The sequence below is a fragment of the Stegastes partitus genome, unplaced genomic scaffold (genome assembly GCF_000690725.1).
Source record: "Stegastes partitus isolate 25-593 unplaced genomic scaffold, Stegastes_partitus-1.0.2 Scaffold829, whole genome shotgun sequence".
NCBI classification, from domain to species: domain Eukaryota; kingdom Metazoa; phylum Chordata; class Actinopteri; family Pomacentridae; genus Stegastes; species Stegastes partitus.
The window spans coordinates 297,653-312,863 of NW_007578560.1; the positions used below are offsets into that span (position 1 = coordinate 297,653).

Genomic DNA, 15,211 nt, shown 5'->3' on the forward strand with positions numbered 1-15,211 from the left:
GATGGATGAATGACCTGAAAGCCAAGATGTTACTAGTTGCGGTCCAAAAACTGAAGTTTATTAGTAAAACTGCAAAATGGGCTATCTTGACTTTAAATCCATATACCTTTATTCTGTCCAAAATGCTCTATCCTGTATGGGTTCATAAACCTTAAACAATGACAAATAAGTTAACTTAGATATGGTTAGCTGGATTATATTGGTATATGAAATTATCTATCTACACACACACACACACACACACACACACTGACTCCCACATAACACACACCCTGGATTTAATCATGATGTATCAAACATTTCTTGCCAGCCTTTCTCTCTGGTTCTCTTTATTGCAACTTTATTACCTGTTTTGGTTTTTAGATGTTAGAATTCTTCATATGTTGCTTTGGTCATGAAGGTCACTGCTCTCTGTGTACAAGCTCACACTCAGTCTGCTCAACCATTTGAGCCTACACAGCATAAAGCTGATTGCGTTAAGTTAAACGGACCCTCGTGGAACCTCCAAATAATTTGTTAGCTTCCCTCAGACAGGTGTTGAACGTCAGTCTCCACTTTTCTTTGCATCCTTAATAGAACAGACGCTGGGTCTTGCATGAGGACGCTTGTGTTCACTCTTGCAGACAGTAGCGACTCTGCTTTATTTTTTCTGTTGATTTAAGTGAAAATGTGTGGTTTAAAAATTAACTGCAAATGTGTTTTTCCCCTTTGAACATTTTAAAATTAATTACAACTTTAACAATCAGCAGTTTCCTCCCCCAATTTAATCTCAAATTCTATGCTGCAAAAATATTTAAATACATACTTTTCACATTTCTTATTAGCTAACTTTTTGGTATTCCTTATATTATCACAGTGTGAATGAATAAGTATAAATTTGTTTCATGATGGCTTAACTTTCTGGTTGGCACTGGTGTTGGGACCAGACCATAGATTTGTGAATAAATCCAGAATATGTGCATTTAGAAAAACCATATCAGTTTTTAAATATATTTCAAAAATAAAGAGTGATTTGAAAAAGTGTAATAAGATTTTTAAAATTTGTTTCTAATAAATAAATGACTTTAGCCTGTTTATTTTATTTCCATGACATCGCTTCAGAGAAAAGACATTATTAAGATCTTTTATTTCATAAAAAAAAGATCTGAGTTAGTCTCCCCTGCATAGAAAAGGAACTAAACTTTTTACTGCGCAAATACGTTTTTAGAATAGCAGCAACGTCTCTGTTCTGTCTCCAGTGTCCTCCCCCTCAGGCTCTTTCTACCAATTAGAATCCTCCATGATTACTGATAGTTGTGGCAGTCCAATAGATGATGAAGTGTCTGCTACCTGACCAGATGGTTAAAGCTGGTTAATATTTTAATGATCCACCCATCCTACAACAGGGTCAAATGTTAGAGTTGACTTATGGATGTGTTTATGTGTGTTATAGTTATTTCTTTTCTTTTTTTTTCTCCACTCTGTAACACTAAGTAATCTTTAGTAAGTCTCGTCCAACCAGTTTAAACATCAACCACAACTGCTCTCCAGATCTCAAGTGTTGTGTCTGTGCTGTCTTCCAGTCATATCATGGATGCAGCAGAGTTTCGGCGCAGAGGCAAGGAGATGGTGGACTACGTGGCCGACTATCTGGAAAACATAGAAAATCGACCTGTCTTCTCAGATATAGAGCCAGGATATCTTCGTTCCCTGATCCCCACCGAGGCTCCACTGGAGCCCGAGAACTACGAGGACATTATAAAGGATGTGGAGAGGGTCATAATGCCAGGGGTGAGCTGATGCTTTCTCTGACCTGTTGATAAATGCAATACTGTGGATGTGCAGATTCTCTCGTGTTCAGCTGAAATTCACATTTAGTGATCTGATACTAATGTAGAGAAGACAGACTTATTTTATCAGCTAATTTTCATAAATTTAGCACATTTATTCGTTATAGCAATTTGGGTCAGACAAGCAAAACAACTGCTTTAGTTTTTCCCACAAAAATTATATGCTCAGATTTCTTTCTTTTTTTTCTCTCTCTCTCTAATAAAGCCAACATTTTCCAGTGATATAAGGAGCTACAACAAACATATGAATCTGGTGCATTTAATCATTTGTTTAATTTCACCTATAGACTTATAGTCTAGGTGCAATAAAATGGAATCACCATGACATGAGTGATACATTTTGTTAAGATAGAAATATTGGAATTTTAATGGTTACATGAAATTACACATACTTAACTTCAGATTTACTATATGACTGTTTTGTCTTTTCCCAGATCACCCACTGGCACAGCCCATACTTCTTTGCTTACTTTCCAGCGGCTTCCTCTTACCCCGCCCTGCTGGCTGATATGCTTTGTGGAGCCATCGGTTGTATCGGATTCTCCTGGGTAACAAACACTTACCTGTGTCTCTGCATCTTACCATGCGTTTCAAGAACGGTTGCGTCTTCATATCTATATGCTAGCACAAAAGTTTTGACATTTTTTGTTTGTATTTTGGATGTGTGATTTCAGGCTGCCAGCCCAGCCTGCACAGAGCTGGAGACGGTGATGTTAGATTGGCTTGGGAAGATGCTGCAGCTGCCTGAGAGTTTTATAGCTGGGACACATGGAAGTGGAGGAGGGGTCATCCAGGTGAGTGTCTTTTGTGTGTGTATGTCTAAGTAACCCTTCTGCTATGTTTGTTTACGTGTTTTGGATGCAAAGAAAGTTCTTGCAGTCAAGGAGTCAAACCAGCTGTTGCTCACATTTATGAGCCTAGCTCGCTTGAACAATTCATCACAGGCTTAACCCTTCATAGGCCACTCCTTGAAATACTTGGAAAATGAAAATTCCAACCCTAGGGTGTTATTGAACGATATTTCAAGATATTTTTACTTTTGTGACCTAAAAAATAAAAAAAAATGTTGCAAATGAAGATTAATAAAGTTACCATATATGGTAACTTGCCCGTCTACAGTAAAAAAAAACAAAAAAAAAAAGGAACAAACTGCAAGAAACATTTATTTAGAAACATTTCAGTTTTAGGTAATGATACTCACACAACCAGTAACAAAGTATTTATAAAGTGTTTGACAAGTTCATTTAGTAACATTTTTCTTGGGGTAGTGGTATTAATGGCACTAACCTCAAAAAATAAGTCAAAGTGGAGTTCCATGCAAACCAGTAACAAAGTGTTTATAAAGTGCCTGAAACATTTGTTTAGTGAAATATTCCATAAGGTAGTGATATTAGCACTAATATAAAAACTAAATCAAAGTGCACGTGATTCTGCAACCTCACACAGGGTGGACATATTGAACGTCCAAGGAAGTTACCAAATATGGTCACTTGCCCCATAAAGGGTTAAACTTGAAATTTTACACATGTTTGTATTTCAACAAGTTCTCCGATTCACATGCAGTTTGACTCCAAGGACGTTGATATGCACAGACAATTGCGATCTCGTATGTCCACACTTATTGGCAATTTGTGTGCTATTGATTTGTTCCTTCTTTCATTCTCCGGTTCAAACCAGCTGAAAATTGGCAGGAAATTGCCTTTTAATGTGTCATCCGCAGGCAGACAGATGACAGGGATGCTTCTGGGATTGTTTCGTGTGGAAAAAGGCTAAGCATTAGTTTAGTGTTCCATTGACAGAAACGCACAAGCAATAGCAAAGGACGTACTCTCTCTCTATGTGTGTGTGTGTGCATGTGTGTGTGTGTGTTAATGGGATGGTGAGTAGTGGAGCATGAGAGTGCGCTCTGATGACAGATCATTTCATACCTCCTTTATTGTGACCTCCTGAGTGAGAGGGCGTGTTTGAGTGTGCTCATCTGGCTCATCGTGTTTTTGTTTCTGTCTTGCCACTGTCCCTTTTTTAGTGCAGCTTACCGGCTCACTATGGCAACGAATGGGGCTCTTTTCACTGCAGCAGGGCTAATGAGTGTTGTGACAGCACATTGCCATCCTATTTTTTAAACCTTATATCAACACATAGGGGAAATGAGATGGCTTAAAACATCCCTCTGGTGACCTTAGTCCCTATTTACCCCTGTGTGAACCATCAGAGACAGGACGAGACACTTTAGCCCAAGATTTAAGGTTGAGAATTTAATGGACTAAAGCCTTAAAGAAAAAATAAAACATGCAAAGCCATTCTGCATTTTTTAAGATATAAAAGACACCAATATGCAGCTTTTATTTTAATGCACGCATGATCTTTAGCTTTAAGCATTGCTTCCTAAGCCTCTGTAGGGACGGGTTGCAGCAGGACATGAGTCATAAAATGCCTGTTCAATTACATTTGAAAAAGAACAGGCTATGTTTTACTCTCACTGGAGGAGGATGGACGGAAGCTTTGAAAAACTGCAAATGCTACCAACTTTAGAAGCTGTTGTGTGCTCACATTTGTATCTCAGGGTAATGCTTCAGTGTGCTTTGTAAGCAGTAAAAGAGCAGGAAGTACACTCGGGTAAGTTTGGAAGCCTGAGGTTTGCTTTTGTTATTGGTTTCACACTGCTCTTTTATTTGGTTCAGTTACTTGTAGCTAGAGCTTAATGTCCCTAAAAGTCTGTGCATTTGTCATGACACAAATTTCATGCCCAGTCGTTTGTGTCAGACATACAAAAAAGCAACAACAACAAACCATAAAACCCAATTAACAGTTATAGCTAAAAAGAGAAATTTCTCATTTTAATGCACAAGCTTTCCAAATGGATTTTAAACTCTTAAATTGGAATAAGGTGCTCCATTCAAGACTGGCTGATCAAAGGTGTTGCCCCCTGCTGGTCAGAGAGTGCAGGTTTGACACACTTGTGTATTAGCTTCACTTTTCAGAGGTAGAGGCTATGATGGACATTTCACTGGTTTTATTATATTTTACTGCTGACTCTAGGTATGTTTTTCCTGTGCATATTTCACATATTGACTGTGTCTTCTCTTATGTAAAGATTTGTCTCTCATCCACTTTTGTTTGTGCTGAGGAAGCAAACTCAAAGCTGAGGCCTTGGAGTTCATAGGAGGCTTTATCTTGTCTCTTAAGGTGCCTCATTTGCCTCAAGTGTGACTTAATACTTGATAGTTCATACTTCTGGCTTCTGTTTTAGGAAGACATGGGTCTCATATTGCAAAAAAATATCTCTCAGGAAAAGTTGCTCTTTGTCAATTTACTTTTTGTAGAATATGCCATGTCCATCTTTCATATACAGTCCATTTTAAGAATGCTACGTTTTTTTCTTTTCTTTTCTAATATTTAAACTCACAAGACTGTCACACTTCTTACAAAGCATAGAATCCCAAAATATCAAATGGCTGCTTTTCTCCTGAACTTGCTCTGGCCATATAAACTAGAACTTCAGACACCAGAGGAACTGCATCATCACCGTCATACGATGAGCACAAGCTGAATATTATCAATATGCCACTTTCAGCGCAGTGGTAATGGATCGACAGTCTGAAAATTAAGCAGTAACAATGGTTAAAGCTTTTAGTAGTAGTGAAATAGTCGAGTTAGTTGCTTCATGTGTTGTGTTTGATAAAAATATCTGTTGTCAAAGGCAAAACTTCAACTGTTCATCGCTCCATACATAATAGCAATTTTTCAGTTAGGTATATAAAACCTTGATAACTGATAACAAGTACTGTTCAAGGTCAGTCTGTCAGTCTGAAATCCTTGACTCACTGGTCATATGGCTTCCCATTGGATAATGTTTCATAGCAATAGCTGTCGTTATAGCGTTATACCTGATTATAGCACAGGGCAACTGGGGGCAATTGCTCCTGTATTACCTGACCTGATAACAGCACAGTAACTGCGGCAAATGCCCTTGTGTCACCTAATAAAAGAAGTGCTGCAGTCACGTAGGCTAATGACAGCAGGCTGTTCATACTGTTGACACAAAATGTGTTTAGCAAGTTGCTTTCTGCAGGTTTTCATAACCAGCCGGAACTGCTTCAAGTTTCATCTGTCTGAGAGGGTTTAACTGTTGCTGCTGATGTTTTAAGTCCCTTTATAGTCCCTTGAGGATTAATGTTAGGTCCACTGCTTCTTACTCTGTAAATCTTATTTTGTAGCATCCACTTTTACGCATAATAAAATAACATTTTGTGTCCCATCAGCCCTGTCGCTAACCAGGCCTTCTCCAAATTACAAGCTACTTTTGATGACCTGCAGAACCCAATTTATTTAAAACTTGTTCTGTTCAGACTCCTTAAAGGAAAAATGTATGCATTTGACATGGGTGTGTGCCATTGATGTTCCCAGTTTTAACCATGATTTAAACAGACATAATTTAACATGTGGCTAGACATGGAGTGATGACAGTAGATTGTCCTCTAAAACTCATTCGACCCTCTTGATCAGAAACCAAACATTCTTGTAATAAAATAGCACTTCTCTGTTCTCTACCAAAAGTAGAAAAAACATTATACAATCCACGATACAGTCTACATATGATTACAGAGATAGCCTGAATGCTAATGCTGCATGTCACTACCTCTAAACCACCACAGGGACATTCAGTTATTACTTATATTCAAAGGGATATCTGAAATAAACAAAGCTTATCTAACAATCATGGCCTAGATTTCTCTGCCTGTCTAGTGATTTGTGCTTATTGATTGAATTATTTGGACATTCCGTTGACTTTCTTAAGCTAATGTCCCCAAATACCTCAGAGGCCACGCTTCACATCAGCAGTGTATCAGGCTAGATGGTTGACTCACAATACGTTTTCTAAACAGAGTGGTTTTCTACTCTGCAAAAGAAATGGAGGTGTCACAGCATTTACATTAAAGGGAACATCCAGCAGCACAAAAAAGTTAATGAAAAATTCAGCTGTGGGGTTGAAAAATGTTACTCAACTGAATGTATATAACAAATACACACATATTACAGGCTAAAGTCAGAGCTCATTAGAGAATGAGAAGAACGCTGATTACACATCATTTCATTGTGTTTATAGTGTTGCTGTCAATTAAAATCATACAATAGGAACCCTCACACAATTAATGCTCAATTAACATTGGGTGTGTTTACAGGCACATGAACATATCAATGTATGTCAGTATACTTTAAAGAATGAATGTGTGAGTGGGTTTAAACATCAACAGCAAGCGCATTAAAAAAAAAAAACTGCATAACGTTGTGGAAGTGCCACCAAATTTGCTCTAAACCATCGAGGCATGGACACAGGAAGATGTTGGCAATGGCTCCCTTGGGGTCTGTGGGTTTCAGGGTGAGGACTCTATAGATTGGGGCGTGTGGAGACAGGGTCATTGCTTTGGACTCTTTATCATGCCCTTTTAGTTGCTCCTGAGAGGTTATTGCAGTGTGACGGCTGTCCTGCTCGGACATGCTGCTACTGGCGGATAGTGAGTATGGTTGGGTGTGTAGTGGGTCTGAAGCACTGATTAAGTGGGTGGTACATGCCAAAGTAACATACACATGAAGGAAAGCATACAAGGTATCCCAGTTGAGCATTGGATAGAAACAAGCTGATGGATGTTATGCACTTCACTTGTCAGTGGTTTTAATGTTGTGGCCTCACACAATCTTGGCTGTAATGTATGACTTGATTTCTATCGCTGAACAGACTTAAACAATAGACTTTTAAAAATTGCTGTCCTTTACTAAAACATTCCTTCTTGCTTTGGCTGACTGGATTAGTCTACAGCTCAACACATGTTTGTAGGCAGTTCAGAGTTTGAAGCTGAGACACTAAAGCATCCTTCTCTGTAAATATTCAAAATAACATTTGTTATTTACCAAAACTACTTAAAAATCTATATTTTAGAAAACAATAATCCATGCAGTTACTAAATAATGCTCAAGTTTCACATGCCTAGATCAAGCATTTCATTTGATCAACTGCAGCAGTCCTACTATTATGAACCACTAACTTGTCAACAACTGTCCAGGCGCTTGTTTGGTTTGCATTTGGTTACAACGTCCAACAGTCCACTGTAAACATCAGGGTGAATGTCTTTCCTGAAATACACGTGTTTGTTGGTTTCTTTTAAAAATGAAGATGGGATAAAATCTTCCGTTCTCCAACAGGGCACAGCCAGTGAGGCGACCCTGATGTCTTTACTTGCCGCCCGCTGTAAAGCAATCAGACGCGTCCAGGCAGTCAACTCCACTTATTCTGAGTCTGACATCCTTGGCAAACTGGTGGCATACACCTCTGAACAGGTAAGAACAAATAATACTACTTTTTGCCTTTTAAAGGATAATCTTGTTTTTGCCAAAATTCTTTACGATTCAGATTAATTTGTCATAATTTTATTATTTTACTGTGCAATTAAACATAACTTTGACTTTGAAGAGGTGCACAGGTAGTCACAATATTTTAGGCAAATTTAGGTAAAGTTCACATGTGCACATTCACCCAATTGATGGAAGTTACATTTAGTTAACGAATAGTGACACAACACCAACTGAAATACATTACAACGGTGCATATGCAAAGTTTTGATCAACATTTTACATAAATGTGAAGTCATTTATGGTTTCCTGAATAACAGTGAATGAGTTTTTCAGCACTTGAGTGAGACAGAGGGTCAGTCAGGCAGTAGCTGGGTCTGATCAAGTTTAATTCCAGGCTGACTCTGTGATTGGGTTAGGGAGTTGCCTAAGGGCTGCACAGACCTTTACAGGGAAACCAGTTAGTATTTTTCAACTGCATGTTCAAGAGCAAGTGTTCTATTTTGCAGGGTATGCAACCCTGCATGAAAAATATATTTCCTAAATTAAGTTATTTAGTTCAATATTGTACCAACCCTATGCATTAAATGTTGATGAAATCCGCATCTATAGCTTCTACTTTAATTCTGACTATTTTTATAGAACAAACTGTGTAATACTAAGCATAATGTAGTATGTGTGGCTCTTGTTAGTTGGCTTAAAGGCCTTGACTTACTTGGAATATTGCATGATTTTAAATACAATTGTGTTTTAAGTGTAGCACAGTTCTGAGGTTTGACATGAACACTATTCTATCTTAGTCTTAACTAATAATTCTATCACATAATCCAAATGTGAAGGTTACATTCTCACCTAAAGCAGGAAGAGACTGAATAACTTGTTTACTTTGTGTTACTGATGCTGCTGCATGTCTTTCCTCCTAAGGCTCATTCTTCGGTGGAGCGAGCTGCTCTGATCGGAGGAGTGATGATGAAGAAGGTTCCTACAGACAACAACTATGCTGTCAGAGGGGAAATGCTAAAGGGGATAATGGAGAAGGACAAAGCAGCTGGACTCATCCCTTTCTATGTAAGACAAGACACAGATCAGCATCCATCCGTTTAACCATAAAGTAGACAGACACATACAGCAGCACTGAATATTGCACATTTTTCCATCGAAATAAACATGTCTGCTTTTGCCACACATGTAAGTTACACAACCATTCACTAAGCTGACAGCCACGATGATACAATTTGTTTGTGATGCAGCTGTACATGGCCTGAGGCTTCTGCTAAAGGATAACATTGTTTCTGCAGAACCTAATGTACGTCTATCTGGTTAGGCACAATAATCCCTGTTTCATGTGGAGCTACAGATCACTATCAGTGAACAATACTGAGGAGGCTGCAGTTCCCCTAGCAGCTCTGAATCACTTTTGTGTGAAACATGATACCTTTATCTATGTTTAAGAAATTGATACCTGCACTTGTATAAAAGTGTACATGGATCAGTTTTTGTTGTGGCAGTGAAAATGGAACATGGCACAGGAAATAAAGCACTTGAGGGTGTTGATGATTTGTATATGTGTGTTTTTCAGTTCTGTGCGACTCTTGGCACCACTCCATCGTGTGCTTTTGATCACATCACTGAGCTGGGGCCTTTATGTGAGTCATCAAGTTGCAGCTGCAGACACTCACACATTCTTTTTTTTTCGGTCTCACAAAAGCAATTGGACTATAAAGCTCTTGTCAGGTTTGCAGGACACATATAAATCAGTCACTAGTTTTACAAGCACATCATGACGAGGCAAATCAAGATCAATAATAGGTTCATGGATGAAAGATTCCCTGCAACCTAAACTGGTACAAGAGAGACTGCATGTAGTAAGTCATGCTACAATCAGTATTTACTCTTATTATCTTCAATTATATGTGGCAATGCATACACAACTTTTATTTACCAGATTGTTATATATAGTTTGAAAAAATAGCTGTTCTTTTACATATGTTAATAATGTCTGCTTCTTGTCTGTTCCAGGTAATAAGGAAAACATGTGGATGCACATTGATGCAGCATATGCTGGGAGTGCATTTATCTGTCCTGAATTTAGACCTTTGTTGAATGGAATTGAGGTGTGTTAACATATGCAAACTCTTATGTTCATACAGTTGTGACACCATAACACAATTAGTAATTGTGATTTGGTAACACTGCCTTAGTTTATTGGCAAACATCCTTGGTTGTGCCAAGAAGCTTCATTAGAAAATTTTAACCTTGATCATTCTATTTTGTAGTACGATTGTTGTGGTTTAAGTGTGGCCAGAAACTTGAGGTTGGCATCCATCTGCGCAGATACACATTGGTGCTGAGCAAAAAGAGGACCTATTCTGTTCAGTTGCATGTGAAATATCTCTTATTCCATCTCTGAGAGGGAAAACTAACCATGTTTCGTCTGAAAAGGGCACAACGTTAATGTCAAGGAGGAAGCATGCAGGACTGAGTAATAGGCTGAACAATCGGTAGAAGACGCAAGAGCGTCAATCTGCCTTTTGAGGCTGCCGAGGCAGCTGTTGCTCCCCAAGCTGTGCAGAGACGCAGAGATAAGGACAGAGTAATTTCCTGAGGCAGCGTTAGACCTTTATATATCACTGTTTATTAGACACACAAGTTCAAACAATGTTGGTGGGCAGACAGAGGAAACAGACTTGACGGTAAAAGGACCAACTGTTGTTTCATCTTTTCTCCGACTGATAGCTGCAAAAATTAGCCAGTGGGTTTGTAAAGTGACACATTCTCTTCCCGTAACCATTAATATTTTCATTATGTTCTTGTAATATAATGTGAACATTTTGATTCAGGGTCCTGCTTTAAAGAAATGGTTTGAAAAAAAAAAAGGGCCTCAAACTTGTTTAAACCATATTAAGTAATATTTAGTCGAATTCCCACACTGCACAGTAGTGATAGTACGGAACTTTGAAACATTACAAGGTCAGTGAAAATTACTGGCCGATGACATGAAGGAGAAACACAGTCCGTTTTGGATGAGAGCCCCGCTTGATGGTTGGTTGCTAGGATATAAGTGATGGGCAAGCAGGAAACCAGCCCCCTTAGAAACAGTCAGCATGGCAACTGTCAGCCAGGAATCTGTATCATATTGTCTCTCTAGGTTGCGTTATTGCATTTGGGGAGGTAGAGGCAAGGATATTACAAAAGATAGCCAACAAAAAGATGAGAGGAGATTAGGGATGGTTGTCTCTCTTTGAATAAACAGTGCCAGGAAAGGGTTACTTCCAGTGTCCTCTGCAGGCTGTTGGCTGCATGTTCCTCTTTTGCATTTCAAATAAACCTGTGCCTGCTTTAGTCTAGATAATACTGTTGATCACAAGATTGCCTCTGTGTCAATAATGGTCAATGAAAATGTGTGTTTCTGCAAGAACACACTTTTGTTTTTGTTTTTGTTTTTTTTTGTTTTTTCTCTCTGGACAAATTATTCGGTCTTTCACTTCGAGCTACTGTGAATGATTAATTATTTATTTATTTTTTTGTTGTTTCTTCTTTATTAACTATGCTTCCAGTCAAACATTCACCAGCGTGGCTTCATCACTGTTTTGTTCTTGTTCTTTTTTTTTTTTTTCAAGTTTGCAGACTCTTTCAACTTCAACCCACACAAATGGCTTTTAATCAACTTTGACTGCTCTGCACTGTGGTAAGTTGTTTAACTCAAATATCAAAGTCTTTTTGCTTTTTTCTCCTTTTTTTCAACATTTGTGGACAAAATCCTCCAATGTCTATGCAAACTATATGTTTGACCATATTAACGAGTATGCCAGTAATAAGTAAAGACCTTTTTGAACAAAAGGTGAGTTAGCATTTTTAGTTTTTTTGTGTTAAGCAGTTTACCTTAGCGGTGACTCGTGGTGCCATTAGGTAACAATGAGTTCTGATATCCATCTACACCTCAGTCATTTCCACAGTAAAAATAGAAGTACGCCTTCCACCTGCCCCTTCTGTCATCATCACCAGAACGAGACATGCTCTGCACAAGGTGGAAACAGTTCCAGATCCTGTCATACGGTGAAGGAAAGAGGTTCTTAAAATCCTTTTCCATCACCTCCTTCTGCCACTACTGACGTGACACCTATTATAAATGAGACACCGTACTGTTGTAGCTGTCTGACACATTTATGCCTATTCAAATGACTCTTATGTCGGGATAACTTATATTTACACAAACTTGTGCAATCCATGCAGCTTAAGTCCATGTTGTGTTTAAATACTAAGGCATTCTGAGATCAATGTACTTTTTTTTTTTTTTAGAAATGTATCTTTTTTTACTTAAATTATTAAGCTGATATTTTCATTTGTAGTTGAAACATCTCACTGTTTCTGTTTACAATTTACAAACTAAAGACCCTCTTAATTGGAATTTAATGCAGAATGGACTTAGAGTGCAGAATTTGTTAGACTTCCTAATGTAAACCTGCAGTATGGTATAATATGGAATGTGGGAGGCATTAAACTTGTATATACAAAACATATTGTACAGTATTGAGTGAAATATGTATGACAGGGGCATCATCGCAACAGGTCTGAATATGTAAATGTTACTATTTGTTATTCTAATAGATTTTAGAAGAATTAAATAAACCTTCTATAAGATTTTATTTTATTTTATTTTTCTGCCAACAGGGTGAAGAAGAGAACAGACATCATCGGAGCCTTTAAAATGGAACCGCTCTACCTGAAACATGAAAACCAGGAGTCAGGTAAAAAAACTGAATACACACACATACACAGTTACGTTGATGAACCACTGAAGCATTGCGTCTTTAAATGCAGCGTAGGAAAGTCTAATCCAGGCAAACACATGCAAAATGATAAACACGTGACAACTAATACGATGCCAGTGTGTTTTTGAGCATCTATGTTTGCGAGGACCAATCTCAGATTTGGGAACAGGGACATTTTGGGATGTTTAAGTGTTAAGACTCTGTTAGGTTCATCATAAGTATAGAACGTTGGCTTGTGACAGTCAGCTTGATAATTTCACAATGCAGTCCTACCTGAAGTTAAGCTTAAATTTCAAGAAAAAAAACCCCCATTGCTGTGTCTTAGCAGTGTGACTGTTGTTTAAAGAGACTACAAACACCATGAATTCTTATAGGATCAGAAATAAAACCATCAAGATTTAACTAAAGAAATTCCCATGAAATATTTCTGTCTGTGTGACCATGTGTCTGCTGCCACTATGGGCGCAGGTGGGCTCAGATTTGCACTGTAATTTGCTCGGTGAACAAGCAGACGGGGAGAGAAAGACAGACAGCTTCCTCCCACCACATTGAGGCACCTTACAAAAGCCTTTGCTCATTCAATCTGGACTCTTCAATCTAATTAGTGGTTATTAGCACAAGCTAACGCCGGGCCTTTATTCTGTGGAGAAGAGCTACCTGTAGCCAGTGGTCTCTGTGGACTGACAGCACTGTGATCAGTGAGGTACAGGTGGTGGGCGTAATGGAACACGATCCAAAATAACAGCAGGAAAAAGAAAAAGTGAGAAGGACATGCTTTACAAATTATACTTTTTCTGAAGCTGGAAGTATGCTCAGTGCCAAAACTTTACTGAGTAATTTTTCCAAATACAGTCTAAAGAGGCAAAAATTGCACCATCGCTGCAGAAAAAATAAAATAAAATAAAATAAGATAAAAGGGCATGTGGGCCCCCCCAAAATAATAGATAGATAGATTCATCAATGGATTATTTAGTTGTTACTAGCTCTATCTAATTTTAGAAATATATTTATAGTGGTAAATTTAAATTTAATAGTTTCATCTGTAAAATAAAAAGAAAATATTTCTGACATTATGTTAAAAATGTTGTAATTTTTCTTTGTTATTATATATTTTTTAATTTAATGGTTATTCACAGTTATAGGTTGTTTTGTTCTTAGCTCTTTTTTTTTTTTTACCTTGCACATGTAAATTCATTATCTATCTATCTATCTATCTATCTATCTATCTATCTATCTATCTATCTATCTATCTATCTATCTATCTGTGTAGTGTATAGTACATTCTATACAAATATGTATAGACTGTTCCATATTTACTTTTACCATGTAATAAAAAGCATTATCTGTTTTTCTTTCAACAGGGCTGGTCACAGATTACAGGGTAAGATGAATAAGTCTCATAATTAATTGTTGTACCAGCAGTAATGCGAACGTTCTGGCAATAACCTCCCTCCTGCTCTCATCACTTTCAGCACTGGCAGATTCCACTGGGGAGGAGATTTCGCTCGCTAAAGTTATGGTTCGTCTTTCGTATGTACGGACTCCAAGGCCTGCAAGCTCATATACGCAAGGTAGGCGAGTGAATAAATAATCCACCTCACTCACAATCAACAAATATATCTTTGCTTAAGTATGGCATGGCCAGTCCGAGATCCTGGTCACTTATAGGTAGAGACATGCCAAAAAAATCCAATCAGTATGTTTATTTGCTTAACTGCATACATTTAGAATATATATTTGTAGTACCCTAAATTTGGGATTTTGCAGATTTTTAAGCTCTTTTTACTTATGCCATATGGGTAAAGCTGAGAACCGTTTCATAAAATGTGCCTTAGCAGATGTAAATAACTGATTATTCTTTTTTTAGCTCAACAAATGTATTCCTTAAGTGTAATTACGGTTTTTCTCAGTCGCTTTGCTACATTTCTCAGATCAGAATTGAAATTCTCAAAACTACTTGTTCAATCTTCACATCATTGTGTCACTTGTGCACATAAAAAAAAAGTGGTTTCTGATTTCTTTGAACAAGTTCTAAATGCTTTGGTACATCCATGCAAATGATTATGTGCAATTCTCTGCTGTTTCCTACATTATCAATTGCTTATGTCATGCCGATCAAAATGCATTATAATGGGTCTCTGTTGAATCGTCTCACCTCCACAACATTTAGACATTAGTTCATCACAGAAGTCTTTTTGTGCAAAATAGTTGAACAAGTTGTCAGAATATGTCAAGCATATTTAGGGTCCGAGCACTAACGGT

The 15,211-nt window shown here is 37.8% G+C and overlaps 1 protein-coding gene across 1 annotated transcript; it reads left to right on the forward strand.

Annotated features, from left to right (window-relative positions):
• Positions 1–1,569: 1,569 nt before the first annotated feature.
• Positions 1,570–14,520, forward strand: ddc (dopa decarboxylase; the record flags this gene model as incomplete). The annotated part of the gene is made up of 11 exons (XM_008292754.1): positions 1,570–1,770; positions 2,264–2,377; positions 2,504–2,623; positions 8,031–8,165; positions 9,102–9,245; positions 9,757–9,823; positions 10,197–10,291; positions 11,798–11,865; positions 12,849–12,925; positions 14,311–14,330; positions 14,422–14,520. Coding segments are annotated over exons 1-11 (1,140 nt in total), but the record flags the coding sequence as incomplete, so codon positions are not given.
• Positions 14,521–15,211: the final 691 nt, after the last annotated feature.